Source organism: Staurois parvus, unplaced genomic scaffold (assembly GCF_062004578.1).
Source record: "Staurois parvus isolate SC_StPar_1 unplaced genomic scaffold, SC_StPar_1.0 ptg000151l, whole genome shotgun sequence".
NCBI classification, from domain to species: domain Eukaryota; kingdom Metazoa; phylum Chordata; class Amphibia; order Anura; family Ranidae; genus Staurois; species Staurois parvus.
In genome coordinates, this window is record NW_028317947.1 from 17999023 (window position 1) to 18015795 (window position 16773).

A 16773-nucleotide genomic window follows, 5' to 3' on the forward strand; every position below is an offset into this window, starting at 1 on the left:
AGACAGCTGGCGATTTCTGCACACTGTGCGCTTCCACATGCGCTGACCCCACTCCGTCATTTTACATGGCTTCCACTTTTTGGCTGAGTTGCTGCCATGTTGTTACAATACTACTAACAGTTGACCGTGGAATATTTAGTAGCAAGTAAATTTCACGGATGGACTTATTGCACAGGTGGCAACCTATCACGGTACCACGCTTGGAGTCACTGAGCTCCTGAGAGCGACCTATTCTTTCACAAATGCTTGTAGAAGCAGTCTGCATGCCTAGGGGCTTGATTGTATACACCTGTGGCCATGAAGGTGATTGGAACACCTGAATCCAATGATCTGGAGTGGTGTCCCAATACTTTTGGCAATATAGTGTATACAGTTAGGTCCATATATATTTGGACACAGGCACAATTTTCATACATTTGGCTCTGTGTGCCACCAGAATAAATTAAAATCTAACCATCCAAATGAGTATGAAGTGTAGACTTTCAGCTTTAATTCAAGGGGTTGAACATAAATGTCAAGTACAAATTTTAGGAACTGCAACCATTTTTATACACAGTCCCGTTTTCAGGGGCTCAAATGTAATTGGACAAATGAATATAATTATAAATAAAATGTTCATTTTTAACATTTTGTTAAGAATCCTTTACTGGCCATGACTGCCTGAAGTCTGGTACCCATGCACATTACCAAAGACTGGGTTTTCTCCTTTCTGATGCTTTGCCAGGCTCTAACTGCAGCTGCCTTCAGTTGTTTGTGGGTCTTTCTGCCTTTAGTTTTGCCTTCAGCAAGTGAAATGCATTCTCAATTGGGTTGAGATCAGGTGATTGACTTGGCCTTTGCAGAATATTCCACTTCTTTTCCTTCAAAAGCTCCTGGGTTGCTTTTGCAGTGTGTTTTGTCCATCTGTACTGTGAAGCACCGTCCAATCAACTTTGCTGTAAGTGGCTGAATCTGGGCTGATAGTATCTCTCGAAACACTGCAGAATTCATCCGGCTGCTTATGTCTTCTGTCACATCATCAATAAACACCAATGACCCAGTGCCATTGGAAACCATGCCTGCCCATGCCATCACACTGCCTCCACTATGTTTTACAGATGACGTTGTGTGCTTTGGATCATGAGCTGTTCCAAGCCTTCTCCACACTTTTCTTCCTGTCATTCTGGTACAGATTAATCTTAATTTCATCCGTCCATAGAATGCTTTTCCAGAACTGGTCTGGCTTTTTTAGATGTTTTTTTGGCAGTCTAATCTGGTTTTTTTATTCTTCAGGCTTACGAATGATTTGCACCTTGTGGTGAACCCTCTGTATTTGCTCTCGTGAAGTCTTCTCTTGACTTTGACAATGTTACGCCCACCTCCTGGAGAGTGTCCTTCATTTGTCTGGATGTTGTGAATGGGTTTTTCTTTACCATAGAGAAGATCCTGCAATCATCCACCACTGTTGTTTTCTGTGGATGTCCATGCCTTTTTATGTTGCTGAGCTCACCAGTGCATTCTTCTTTCCTCACAATGTACAAAACTGTTGATTTGGCCACTCCTAATGTTGCTGCTATCTCTCTGATGGATTTGTTTCATTTTTGGAGCCTTACAATGGCCTGTTTCAAATGCAAATACCACACTTAGAATTAGCTCCAGACCTTTTAACTGCTTAATTGATGAAGAAATAACAACAAAGTAGCCCACACCTGACCATAAAACAGCTTTTGATTCAATCCTCTAATTACTTTTGATTCCTTGAAAAAGGGGGGATGGCTACTCTTAAGAGCTGTAATTTCTAAACCCTTCCTCCAATTTGGATGTACAAACCCTCAAATTAAACCTGAGTGTGCACTTTCGGCCCATATCCATTATAGCTTGAATATGTTTTGGTAAATACCTGAAAAAAAAAACTAACATTGAGCCTGTGTCCAAATATATATGGACTTAACTGTGTGTATATGTGTATATATATATATATATACAGTGGGGATCGAAAGTTTGGGCACTCCAGCTAAAAATTTGTATTAATGTGCATAAAGAAGCCAAGGAAAGATGGAAAAATCTCCAAAAGGCATCAAATTACAGATTAGACATTCTTATAATATGTCAACAAAAGTTAGATTTTATTTCCATCATTTACACTTTCAAAATAACAGAAAACAAAAAAATGTCGTCTGCAAAAGTTTGGGCACCCTGCAGAATTTATAGCATGCACTGCCCCCTTTGCCAAGCTGAGACCTGCCAGTGTCATGGATTGTTCTCAATCATCGTCTGGGAAGACCAGGTGATGTCAATCTCAAAGGTTTTAAATGCCCAGACTCATCTGACCTTGCCCCAACAATCAGCACCATGGGTTCTTCTAAGCAGTTGTCTAGAAAACTGAAAATGAAAATAGTTGACGCTCACAAAGCTGGAGAAGGCTATAAGAAGATAGCAAAGCGTTTTCAGATGTCAATATCCTCTGTTCGGAATGTAATTAAGAAATGGCAGTCATCAGGAACTGTGGAAGTTAAAGCAAGATCTGGAAGACCAAGAAAAATATCAGACAGAACAGCTCGCAGGATTGTGAGAAAAACAATTCAAAACCCACGTTTGACTGCACGATCCCTCCAGAAAGATCTGGCAGACACTGGAGTTGTGGTACACTATTCCACTATAAAGAGATACTTGTACAAATATGGTCTTCATGGAAGAGTCATCAGAAGAAAACCTCTTCTACGTCCTCACCACAAAAATCATCGTTTGAACTTTGCAAATGAACATATAGACAAGCCTGATGCATTTTGGAAACAAGTTCTGTGGACCGATGAGGTTAAAATTGAACTTTGAATGAGCAAAGGTACGTTTGGAGAAGAAGGGGCACAGAATTTAATGAAAGAACCTCTGTCCAACTGTTAAGCATGGGGTTGGATCAATCATGCTTTGGGGTTGTGTTGCAGCCAGTGGCACAGGGAACATCTCACGAGTAGAAGGAAAAATGGATTCAATAAAATTTCAGCAAATTTTTGATGGTAACTTGATGCCATCTGTGAAAAAGCTGAAGTTAAAGAGAGGATGGCTTCTACAAATGGATAATGATCCTAAACACACCTCGAAATCCACAGGGGATTACATCAAGAGGCGTAAACTGAAGGTTTTGCCATGGCCTTCACAATCTCCTGACCTCAACATAATTGAAAATCTATGGATAGACCTTAAAGAGCAGTGCGTGACAGACAGCCCAGAAATCTCAAAGAACTGGAAGACTTTTGTAAGGAAGAATGGGCAAAGATACCTCAAACAAGAATTGAAAGACTCTTGGCTGGCTACAAAAAGCGTTTACAAGCTGTGATACTTGCCAAAGGGGGCAGTACAAGATATTAACTCTGCAGGGTGCCCAAACTTTTGCAGACGCCATTTTTTTGTTTTCTGTTATTTTGAAAGTGTAAATGATGGAAATAAAATCTAACTTTTGTTGACATATTATAAGAATGTCTAATCTGTAATTTGAGGCCTTTTGGAGATTTTTCCATCTTTCCTTGGCTTCTTTATGCACATTAATACAAATTTTTAGCTGGGGTGCCCAAACTTTCGATCCCCACTGTATATATATGTGTGTGTGTGTGTGTGTGTGTGTGTGTGTGTGTGTGTGTGTGTGTGTGTGTGTGTGTGTGTGTGTCAGAAATTCAGAGCTGTCCTGCATCTAGTGCCCATATCCTCTGTTATCTGTAGGAGTCTAATTAGCCCTCCTAGTTGTTATCTTGGGACTACAGAATAATTAATGTCTATGTGGTAGAGATAAGAGGAGTTAAGGTAATTTGGCAAAAGCAGAAAAAGAAAAAATCTCTCCTTACACAGTTTCCATAGCTAGAGTTATATATCACAATTTATATAATCCTCCTAAACAAACGTCAAAGCATGCTCAATGTTAGGTGACTATGAGAAAGCTGAAAAAAATGATGTACAAAAATACAAACTTCTTTTTGAAGGGCAAAACATTAAAAACAATCACAACCTACTATGAATAAATAGGAAGCAGTATCAGCAAAAATGTGTCGTGACACAAGCAAGTGAAGAAAAACAACTGTTGCAATATATAATATTTAAAGCAGAACTCCAGTTAGAATTTTTATTATCATGCAGTGGGGTTGTGCCTTCACTGCATGGATCAGCTGCTCATTTTTTCTAGGGGTGAGGACTAATGCAGTCCATAGATTGGTCAAAAACCGGACGTTTTTTTAACAAAAAAACTAAAAATCGGTCGTTCAATAGGCCGACGTTACCATTAACGGTAAAAAAAATCATCCGATTTTCGTCCCATCTACGGCCGACATTTAATTACTTCTGTCCATGCAGAGAGCTCCGCTATTATATTTGACATTAAAAAGTATAGTGGTGGCAACATTGTATCTATTTGTATCAATTTCAGATACAGATGGTTTTATTTGGATACAAATAGATACATTGTTGCAACCGCAATACTTTTTCATGTCAAATATAATAGCGGACTGGAATTCTTCTTCTTTTTCTTCTTCTTCTTTTTCTTTTTCTTCTTTTTCTTCTGTTTCTTCTTTTTCTTCTTTTTCTTTTTCTCCTTATTCTTCTTTTTCTTCTTCTTCTTCTTTCTCTTCTTATTTTTCTTGCAGGTCATGGCTCATGCGCAGATTTTTTATCAGTAAAAAGATCATCCAATTTTCCCATCATTGCCGCGAAAATCGGCCGATTGGCAAACTCACCCGATTTTTTTTCCAACTTTACTAACTAAAAAAATGTGCCAAAATCTAGAAAAACAGCTGACCAATTAACCCATTAACTGTGCGAAAATCGGACAATTTTATTTTCGACCCATCTATGGCCTGCATAAGCTCATATTCACCTGACCCACTGATCCCATGGAAAACCATGCTCCCCCACGGTCCAGCTATTCCTGTCTGTGGAGCTTGCATTGAGCACGCTGATGTCAAGAACAGTCCATTTACAAGCACACTGGACCGCGGGAGGGTAGGAGCCAAGTACCGGTCTCGTGTGGGGAGGATCGACCGGCCAGGTGAGTTTATCTTCAGTGTCTTCTTCCCAGAACAAAACAAGCATTTGACCCGTGCAGTGCCAGCACAGCCCCACTGCACAGACCAGAAATGTTTTTTTACCAGATTTCTGCTTTAAAAGACATGAGATATATAATGTACAATAGAAATTCAAGAAACAGGCCACTTGGATTTCAGTGGCCTATTTAAACTGGTCTGTCACTATGAGCCATTGCTGAATTCCAGTTCCTGTTTCTGAGCCCTGATCCGCTGTACCTACTAATCTTTGTATGACCCGGCTTACCCTTGGACTCTGCTTCTGCTAATGTCGCAGCTCTCTTCACCTGATTACTCTGACCCTGGCCTGTTTAATGGACTTGTCTTTGCTTGCCAATTCTGTACTGCTTTGCCCTGCTGTTACTTACCTTGGCATGCCTCCTGGACTTGCTCAGCCTACCTGTCTTTTGCTTCGTGCCAAGCTGTTTCCGAGGACTGTGACTACCAGCTCTACCTACTTACAGAGTAGACTTCACCAGCTAGCTACTCCGGCACTCATGCTGTTCCTTGCCTTTACACTCTCTGTCTGCACCTTCAGGAGTGTTGGGCAGGAGGTACAAGAAATGTCTCCACCACATTCCAGTTTTCATTAGATATGTAACAGTGATCCTTGATCCTAATGCAGACTGCTGTCCACAGGGTGATTTAACAAAAGGCCACTAGGTAGGGCTGATATCAATCAGACCACAAAAAAACTGTTGTTGGCCCACAACAAGACTTTGGAGCTGCGGGCAATTCTGGCAGATCAAGAGGCATATTTTTTGTACTTGCAGGGTCTTTATAAGGATAAAACAAGGGAAACGTACATGTTTTGCAGATATGTACTGCATAGGTTTTTTTTTTTTTTAACATGCTTTAATTATAGTACTGGCCAGTACAGTGTTGTCAGTGGTTATCGTAATGATTAAAGCAGGGTCCCCTATAATCAACGATTTATAAATATGCAGTGCTTGTAGTCACAAACACATTTCTAGGTCATTCCTGGGGAATACAGCCTGACACACATTCCTGTTAGTGACCCCTCCTCTTCTGCCTGAGCTGAAGATAAATCAGGTTTTGCACTTCCTCTAGCATTATCCCCTGAGGTGGAGCTTTTCTTGCTGGGATTACTCCTGACAAGAAGGATGACAGCCACAAAGTGCAAACTGAGAACTTTCCTTAGCTGCCTACTGTCACCCATATGACACCCATCATATGGGTGTGAAAATGTGGCACCCACCTCACATTCACAAGTCTGGAGCTGAGCAGAAGGGCTCAGTACAGATGGTCAATTATTCAGCAACATTAATTGTTGATATTTTTGATCCTTAAAACCAGGGGCGACCTGACCATTAGAGCACTCGGGCACTGCCCGAGGGCCCAGGGTCAGTAGGGGGCCCCATGAAATGCCCCTGGTACCTTTTATAGGCTTTTTTGAGTGTGGTCAAGGACACAGGGGCCCCATGATCCCCTATTGCCCGGGGGCCCCATGAGTTGTCAGTCCTCCCCTGCTTAAAACATTTCTCCCTTCAGCCCCTTATTTCAAGGGATTGTCTCTCCTTTGGATCCAAGTCACTCTGCCCCTCTTTCCTCCACAGTTGTTCCTATTTCTGGTCTGAAGTATACACCTCTATACAAATGTTTTCACTATTTAATTATAAAAAGTTTATTGATGCATTCAACTTTTCATCCAAACACTATATTATTGCATTTGTTATTTCTATTAATAGCCAGTGCAATGTAATGGCGATCATTATAATTTTCACCAATCATTTTTTGCACATTAATTCTTGATGGTCTTAGATTGTAAGCTCTAACAAGCAGGGCCCTCTGAATCCTCCTGTATTAGTTTGTATTGTAATTGTACTGTCTGCCTTCATGTTGTAAAATGCTGCGCAAACTATGGGCGCTATATAAATCCTGTATAATAATAATAATGGTCCAGGAGTGTCCTTGTAAAGTTTGTTCCATAATGTGACCTTTTTACGATCTTAAAAAGTTGGGAAGTATGTTACAGCAAAGTATCATTAGTATAGTGAATGGAGAAAAAAAACCTGGAAGGAGAAGAGCCCAGTTATGCGACCTGTGAGAGATATGTGACCGACCTCTCCTTTGATCGTGGTTCCTCTGCAGCGTTAATCAAACAGAACTCCATAGGACACTGCAGGTTCAATGTCATGGCCTGCATTTTATGAATGGTGCTCCAGTGTTGAGTAAAATCGAGGGTCCAGTGGATAGCTGTATATAGGGCCCTACGTGTTAATATTGGCTGTATTCTAAATAAACTTACTTTAATGTGCATCACTTCTCTGAGCTGGACCGGGCATCAAGCTGCATTTCCCGAAAAAGTCAATACCTCATCCCTTTAGCACTGATAACATTTCTTAGATTAAGGTCAGGCAAAGTAATAAGCAATTTTTCAAATTCCATCATAATTTTTGTAGATATTTCAATGCCACTCAAACCTAAATTTTAGTTTTGAATGGCTGTTGGCTATCTATATCCATTAAGCACCAGGAAATTCTTTCTTTCCCAACCATTACAAAGTTATAGGATTGTATAAAAGTTTCTTAGTAGACACTGCAGTAGACAGTGCAAAATAAACCAGGTAGCCATTAGGTCTTGTGGGTAAAGATAAAACTACTGCTGGCAGAAAAAGATGCTGTAGTCGTTGAAAGACAGAATTTGATAAATACAACTGTTGGCTGATTGAACTCACCAGGGCCTTAACATAAAAGGTGTTTTTGGTGTAGCTGACCTGTGATGCATCCAAGGATATATTTGTAGTTCCTCGTAGGGTTGTTAAGCCAGATACTTTACTGGGGCCTACTGTGCTGTGATTTCAGCAGTGGAGGATCCAAGATCCCAAGCCTATCTCAATGGCTTCTAAGGGCCATGTTGAGAATAACACACACTTGTTTATGAGGATGCTTTGAGATTTCAGAGGTTACATGACTGGTCTATCAGGAGTCAGGCCAAACAATTAGACTGAAAAATCATCAGGCTCACGGGCTACAAGTTACATGGTCTTTTATGGAAAATCGTCTCACCACCATATCGGAGGACTTGCCTTCACCAGGCCACCACCCATTTCCAACTAAGTCAGTCTCTGGCATTATTCCCTAGGTATAGACGTACCCTCCATCCTGTAGGGATAGAGACCAAATCCTTCTTTTCTCCTTTTTACTGTACAGAATCTTATATAACAAAGTCTATAGGTAAATCTATTAGTTTTTTCTCTGTCTGTGTTCCATTAGGGGGATTTACCGTCACTGCCTGTCTTACAGACAGAATAGGAAATGAGAAGCATCTTCTCCAAAGTGTCACAAGTTAGCTTGCAGCCTCTTGTTTGTTTATTCTTACCTCCTTGCTGCTCCTGATTCCTTTCACATGTGTGGTTTGTCTGTGCTCACCTATGGGCGTCATCAGCTATCCTCTGGGTATTATTTCCTTCCCTTCCATCACTTCCTGGCCCACCTCCTAGTTTTCTTGTCTATATAAGACATGCTCAGTCTAGTCCACTTTGCCTGAGCAACTTCTTAGTTGTTGGAGCTCCTGTGTGTTGTTACTGCCTGAATCCTACATTGACTACTTGTGTACTGACCCCGACTTCGTTCTCTGACCTTGCTTGTTTTCCGCCTCTCCTGACCTCGGTTAGCCTATCGGATTCCATTTGTCTCCTCCCATTATACTCTGCTCCCGCAATCGGTCTCTTCAACTTCAGCTGGGCGTACCTGGGGGCCGCAACCTGGTCCCAGCTTGCTGCAAGTCCATCCCCACCATCAGGGGCTCTGGTGAAGAAGCAGGCTGGGGCTTAGACTCCGCACCCTGGGGAACCCCAAGTTGAGTATCAACAAGAGCTCACTGCCACAGGTGCTGACACAAAGTGAGAGGAAATCCCTCTATTACCGTTGCCCAACGTCCTCATTTAAATATTTCCCCCCTCTTCTTATTCTGGTAACAACAGAAAATTTTCTCATCATTTTCTTTCTCTGTGATACTGGCCAAATTAACTGATGGCTTTATCAAGTCTTCATAATTCATTTAAGCAGCAGCTTTAAGTCTTCCAGCAGTGCCATACACAGACTATATTTTGGTGACACATTAAAACCCATGACAAGTCGATCTTATACATATGATCATCAGGAAAAAAAATTGTGAAAATTTTGCGTCTCTATGACACACAGAGCGAACACAGATCAGCAGTTTTTTAGATTAATAATCAAATATAAATGTGCCGAAGCGAGGACATTGTGCACAGATTTTTATTACCCAATGGTCATGTAGGTTGACAATTCTGTGGCTGTTTTCTCGGTTGTCTTTATCATCTTGTCCCTGTATTTTTGTGCCCTTTTTTGTAATCTGCCTATTATTCTAACACATACACCTGTGAACACTCCTTTGACTTTTCTTGAAACCAAAAGCCTACTGCCAAACAATTGAGGTTTTTTTACAACTTTAGCTAGTATTTAGCTAGAGATCCTAGAGTGAAACCACCAACTGTACAACCTTTTTTTCATTGACTTTAGGTTGGCATCTATTCTTTACTTTGATTCCAAATAGTTATAATTTTATTCTGAAATTCTGATTTATTCATCATTCTCACTTTTACTGGTTCATCCCCCTCCTTAAAAGAGCTGAACCTCCATAGACTGATGAAGTGTTTGGTAACAGCGAGGAAATTCACTGAAGAAAGGGGCAGCCTGACCCTTGACCTTTATAACAGCACCATACAGTTGCCGTCTGTCATTTTGTGTATGTCTATTGTGTCTACTTCCTTAACGAATAATAAGCCAGTGTTCATGTTTGAAAATGTTGCTCACAACAGGTTGGTGACAGTGCTGAGAAAGCATTAATATGCCACCACCACCAATGCCTGACAATGACAAAGCAGTGAGTACATAGGGAATGTCTGGATACAATACCCCCTTATTTAGGGGAGAATTTAATAAAGGTGTAAATGCGCTGTTGGCCCTGGGGGCCCACATTTACTTCATATATTAAAATCTGTTTTTCCTTCTTTTATTATCCTTAAAAACACACTCCAGGAAAATAAAAATTCCACCCTTGTAGTTGCAGGGCGCACTCCAGCCTCCACTGCGTACCACACAGGGTTAATGTCCTTGTATCGAATATGATGATGCCGACCACAGACTAGAGCTTTGGGCGAAGGAGGAGAATGTTGGAGCAAGGTGTAATCCAACTGATAGATCCTCTTCATCCCTCCTCCAGACATAACAAGCAGTTGACTCTTGCAGTTCCCTTGGGGGGGCCCACTGTAATGGTGGATTTTTTCATTTTCCCTGGAGTTGCCCTTTAAAAGATTAGTCCACTCCAAATATTTTGGTGGATGTTGGAGAGTTAAACCACCTGTTCTTTGGGCACTCTATTGATGACATATCTCACCAGCGTTCCTGGGTCTGTCTACATATTGTGACCATTAGAGGTTCCCACTCTCCCTGTTGTCAGTGTCAAGGTCCTACCTTTTCCCTGAGGTTATGTTACTCCATGTGCTGGCGTCCATCTTGGATTCTGCTGTGCATGGTGGGAATCCTTTTATGCCTTCAGGTCTCTGTGGTCCATCCCCCAGAGGGGTGTGGCTGATGACATATAAGCCTGTGGCCCGCACATGCTCTTTGCACTTGTGTCTTGTGTCTTTGTGTTGCTATTACTCTGTTCTGACTCTCATGACTCTCCTGGTATCTGATTCGGCTTGTGACTCGACTATTCTTTGTATTCTCCTTTGATCTGACCCTCTGTTGCTGAACCCGGCTCGTGACCTGTGATTCTCGTCTGCTGTCCTGTACTGTTTTGTCCTGTTGTTGTTGACCCGGCTTGTCTGACTACTCTTTTGTCTCTTCCACCAGCTACACGCCATTGGCGGTGGCCATTACCACAGCTGAGGTGTCTCGGGGGCCGCGACCTGGTTCCTGGCTGCGTCAAGTCCATCCCCACCATCAGGGGCCCTGGTGAAGGGCAGCCCAGGACTTCGAGACTCCGCGCCCTGAGGGACTTCGGTCTGTGGGTGGTGGTTGTCGTCAGCCAGTGCGTTACATTGTTAGGCCTGCCTGTCCGTTCCTCGGCCCCGGTCCTGACAGTCAGAGAACAGACACAGCATGCAAATAATAGGTCACAAAATGCTAGACCAGGGGTCTCCAAACTCTCTAATCCAAGGGCCAGTTTATTGTCTTTCAAACTTTAGGGGGGCTGGAATGTGGCCAGCAGGAGTAGGAAATGCTGCATCATTAATGTCAGTGGGAAGATTAGTGCCCCATCATTGTGTCAGTAAGAGGAACAGTGCCCCATTGTCAGTGTCAGTGAGGGGAATAGTGCCCCATCCTTGGTGTCAATGGGAGGAATAATGCCCCACCATTCGTGTTAGTGGGAGGTATAGTGCCCCATCATTGGTGTCAGTGAGAGGAATAGTGCCCCATTGTTGGTGTCAGTGGGAGAAGTAGTGCCCCATCACTGGTGTTAGTGGGAGGTATAGTAACCCATTGTCGGTGTCAGTGCCAGGAAATGTGCCCGACTGTTGCTGGAAATGAGGGGAATAATACCCCAAGAGCTGGATAAAAACAAGCAGAGGGCCCCATATGGCCCCCAGGCCACAGCTTGGAGACCACTGCTGTAGACCATTTGACTTTGCCACATAACCATCAAGGTATAACTGTACAGTTTTTTTAAATTTTTTTTCTTGTCAGCAAAATTGTATATTGAGATTACCTTATATATTCGAGGATGGGATTTCATGGATGCCCTGATTTAAACACCTACTTCAAAGCTGGGTCTTCCCCTCAATGCTCGCCCACCACTTCCCTTGGAGAACCCTGTCACCTTTATAAATACAAAAATGTTTTGTTTTTTTTAGCAATCTATTCTGGTCTGTTCTGATGATGTTGTAGGTCATTTTCTCCCTCTTCTTCAGGAGCCCTGACACCCTGGGCTCACAGGAAGTAAGTCAAATGACCATACGCATCATTCAACCCAGACAGGGAGTGTTGATTTGGAGCCAGAGATTCCTGTATATGGAGGGTTTCGGCAAAGGCACAATATTATGGTCTCACTGGACCTGACTCAAGGTCTGAGCTTTGTCATGCTGTCTGGGAAGGACTGAGTCAGAGACCTATACACAGACTGGAGGATATAGACATGGGGGAAAACAAAGGGGGATTGTCACATGTCCGATAAGGCACAGTAAAGTGAAATAATGCCTACTTTTACTTGTGTGTTATGACCCATGACAACTAACATTGGTGTCTATCAATTGCATTGCAGGGTAACCTTTCATCAGGAAGCTTTATCATGAAAGTCTCACGTCTGGGCTGAAACAATACACATGCCCTGTCTAAGTATTCCTAATGTGACAAAATACTTTTGTGTTGCACAATATTTTATATTTGTATGTACAAAAATACACATACATGTCTTAAACATCAAAGGGCTTTGTGTAGTTCCTGAAGGAAGAACCCCTCTTTTTGTCCAAAACAAATTATATTCTCTTTTTCGGATTTTGTAGTACAGGAAGGAATAAAAAAGTGATCTGGTATGCTGTTTTGTGCCACAGGAACAGTTCTTCCTCCAGATATACCGGATCATGAGGTCCAACACTGGGTTTGTTTCAAACATGCCTGCTTGCTGCTTCTTGATCTATGTTTTAAGTAAGGAAAGTATAGTGGTTTTGTATATATGGCACTTTCCTTTGTATTTGCTGATTCTTGCCAACGGCCACCCCTGGCCACACGTAGACTGCTATGTGAATGTAGTCTTTACACCTGAAGGTTGATGCACTAAACCTGGCCAGTCTGCGTCCAGGTCCTATGATTTTCATGTAATCGCTTCATGAGCGACTACATGTGAATAGCTGCGAGAGCTGTCAACATCCCAATGGAGAGGCATTTCAGTGGGACTTCTGCCTGCAATCATCGGGAAACGATGCATCTAATCACTAATGGCCCCACTCATTGAATGGGACCATTAGTTATTAGATGCAGGAGATCCAGTGTGTCTAAAGAGTTTCTCCATCCCACCACCATTGAATCCAGTGTTGTCCTGCATTCTACTGATCCGCTGTCACACATTACAGCGCTGAGCGAACTATTGGCTCTTTAAAAATACTGTATAATAATAAATAATAATTAGATCCCCCGCCACAATCTTCTTTACATAATCAGGGAACTGCTTGCTTCTCTGTGTTCTTGCAGCCAGCCCCCTAATGATACATATGCGCCACTGTGTACCATTGTGAGAATGGCTGCAAGAACCAGTAAGAGGCAGCTGCTTTCTAGCTTTCTTGTCTCCTTCTCCCGTGCTCATCTCCAGGACTTCTTCACAGCCTCTCCCATCCTCTGGAACTCTCTACCACAATCTTGCCGGCTATCTCCTGCTCTGTCTACTTCTAGGTGATCCCTGAAAATTCATCTCTTCAAGGAAGCCTACCTTGCCTCTGTCTAACAACTGAACTTTTAATTCAACTATCAGCTCATCCCCCACAGTTAATACCTTTTATACCATTTGCCCCATCCCTATTAGATTGTAGGCTGTCAGCAGCAGGGACTTCTGAATCCTCTTGTTTTGAATTCTAATGTAACCGTACTGTCTCCCTTTATAATGTCAAGTACTGCGCAAACGTTTGGTGCTATATAAATCTTGTATTATAATAATAATAACAAGCATTTTAGTGTGTGGCAGGAATGTTATATAGGGAATTCCTTCAGGGAACAGGGCCTCTGCCCCCTTGAATCCATTTTTTTGTCTACATGCAGTCCAACAATAGCTCCATGTCATTTCTCAGGGTGGGATTCCCTAGTGGTGACAACAGTGGACTTTGCCTGTGTAATGACTGTTGAAACATCCTCCAGCAGAATCTTGTTTGACAAGGTGACAACCTAAAAGCATGATTTGGAGACAGGGACGGAGTGTTGTCACTTTATAGCAGGAAGAGGCTGAACAAAGATCTTTAGGTAAGGATCAAAAGGTTTTTTTTTTTTTTAATGAAAGCTGCGGGAATAAAACAATTTGAAATCAAATCAACATCTCAATGCTTATGTGATATTTTAGTGCTCGTGTTAACATAGATTTTGATTCAATATTAAAATAGTAAAATCATGTGAGGACCCAACCCTTGTGCACAAGAGGTGTACAGCCTCGATCTATAACAACCTAATGGGCCATGTATGGGAAAATTTCAGTGTGCGATAGACTTCATAGGATCATGTCCTGACACCTCGGCTAGCATTTAATGTCGCAGGTTACCTTGAATAAAGTAGCATTTTGAAGCACAGTCTGCTTTGGGTGGCTACAAAAGAGTTAATCTGAGTAGTCTGCCTCAAATTCCCTACCCCCTCAAAGCCCCTCTCTCCCATCCCCCAGTTACTTTAGGACACCTGCTTTTTGTTAGGCTCTCTGGATAGCTTTCAGGAAGCACAGGGGGGTTGTGGGGGGTCCAAATTAGATGGGCCAGCTCCCTCCCCATTACCTCCCCAGACCCCCCCCCCCCCCAACTAACTCTGACCTCTGGGACAGACGAGGCAGAAAAGACTAAAAGGGAAAGCAAGCTTTTATGGCTGGAGTTTAGGCACAATAATGCATTGCCTGATTTGTTTCAAGGAGCTGCAAGCCTACCTCTGGGCGCAGGAGGTGGGAAGGAAACTGCGTCTGTCTATGTGTAGACACCAATAAGTTCGGCTGGATTAATGGGAACGTTTTTACTACTGCTAAATGAGACAGAATGGACATAAAAAAAGAAATAAAGACTCAACAATTAGCTGAGGCTAAAAGGAGACGGACTGTTGTCACAATGGCCTCCAGAAATCCTGGCTCGGTTATTCCTCTCTAACTCTCAGCAGTGTTCAGTAAAGTTGTTCAGCTCCGGCATTTCTACTTTGCTCAGCAGAATGCCTTTGTTTCACATTGGAAGCTGGTGTGTGATATTTGCAATTGATCCAGCCGATTACAAAATGTGAACTCTGGTTTGTCTACAGGGTGTTCTTTGCAAAGTCTTGCTGTCCTCCCCAAATTCCTCTAAAGTCATTAGGAATAATGAAGATTATTGAATGTTGGATGGTTTTATATGCTGCTAGGAGAACCCATTAAACGCCTGTAAATTCACATATAATTGCTGGTTTAGTCTAAGGCACAGTGGCTAAGTGGTTAGCACTTCCACTTAGCAGAACTAAGGTTGTTGGTTTGAATCCCAACCATGGCACTACCTGCCTGGAGTTTGCATGTTCTCCCTGTGCCTGTGTGGGTTTCCTCCGTGTACTCCGGTTTCCTCCCACACTTCAAAGACATGCTAGGTTTATTGGCTCCTGTCTAAATTGACCGTAGTATGTATATGTATGATCGTAAGTTAGGGACCTTAGCTTGTAAGCTCCTTGAGGGTTAAGGACTGATGTGAATGTACAATATTTTATCTCTTAGATTGTAAGCTCCTAGGAGCAGGGCTCTCCTAACCCTCTTGTATTGAACTGTATTGTTGCTGTATTGTCTCCCGTTATATTGTAAAGCGCTGAGCAAACTATTGCCGCTATATAAATCCTGTATAATAATATATGTGTGTGTAAATTGACAACGCTATTTAAGTGCCTGTAATAAATAAAAAATGGTCTCCACACTGTGGCCTGTTGGCTGGATAAAGGCTATCAAAGTAAATACAAGATTCAAATATCAGTGATCTTAAAGTGTTACCAAACCTCGGACCCTGCATTCACTATATCTGGTCTCCCTGGACCCTGCATTCACTATATCCGGTCTCCCCGGACCCTACATTCACTATATCTGGTCTCCCCGGACCCTACATTCACTATATCTGGTCTTCCCGGACCCTGCATTCACTATATCTGGTCTCCGCGGACCCTGCATTCACTATATCCGGTCTCCCCGGACCCTGCATTCGCTATATCCGGTCTCCCCGGACCCTGCACTCACTATATCTGGTCTCCCCGGACCCTGCATTCGCTATATCCGATCTCCCCGGACCCTGCATTCACTATATCCGATCTCCCCGGACCCTGCATTCACTATATCCGTCTCCCCGGACCCTGCATTCACTATATCTGGTCTCCCCGGACCCTGCATTCACTATATCCGGTCTCCCCGGACCCTGCATTCATTATATCTGGTCTCCCCGGACCCTGCATTCACTATATCTGGTCTCCCTGGACCCTGCATTCACTATATCTGGTCTCCCCGGACCCTGCATTCATTATATCTGGTCTCCCCGGACCCTGCATTCACTATATCTGGTCTCCCACAGTACAAAGAAAATGGAAGTGCAATTATTTTAGTAAACATAAACTGCTAAATACCTTTTCTCATCAGCAGTTAGAGCAGTCTTGTGACTTGTATCAGTGTCCAGCAAAGCACTGGTTAAAGCTTGTAGGAGGAGTTCTCATTGTGCTCTAGGGGGATGCACAACCCCTGGCCCCTGTCCAGACAGTGCTGATTGGCCCTGTGTTGATCACATGCACTCTCCCACAGAAAAAAAAAAAACTCTCAACAATACATACCAAACTGAGCATGTGCAGAGTGTCTCCACAGGATATGTCTTATCAGGAGATAAGAGGGGGGCACTAGAAGAAGGGGAAGATCAGAGAAGTCAGGATCAAACAACCTTTTTACATAATGCAGAGGATTAACCCCTTAGGTTTCACAGTGAGTATAACAATCATGCTTTACTGCATATACAGGCTGATTTTACTACTGCAGGTTTAGTAACACTTTAATTGTACCACATCCCTAGTCATACAGAATG

The 16773-nt window shown here is 42.6% G+C and overlaps 1 protein-coding gene across 1 annotated transcript in view; it reads left to right on the forward strand.

Annotated features, from left to right (window-relative positions):
• Positions 1–4863: 4863 nt before the first annotated feature.
• Positions 4864–16773, forward strand: part of MEIOC (meiosis specific with coiled-coil domain) — a 66913-nt gene continuing 55003 nt past the window's right edge. Inside the window, exon 1 of the mRNA XM_089674705.1 lies at positions 4864–5008. Coding sequence (XP_089530831.1) covers positions 4864–5008 — 145 coding nt within the window. The remainder of the gene's footprint in view (positions 5009–16773) is intronic.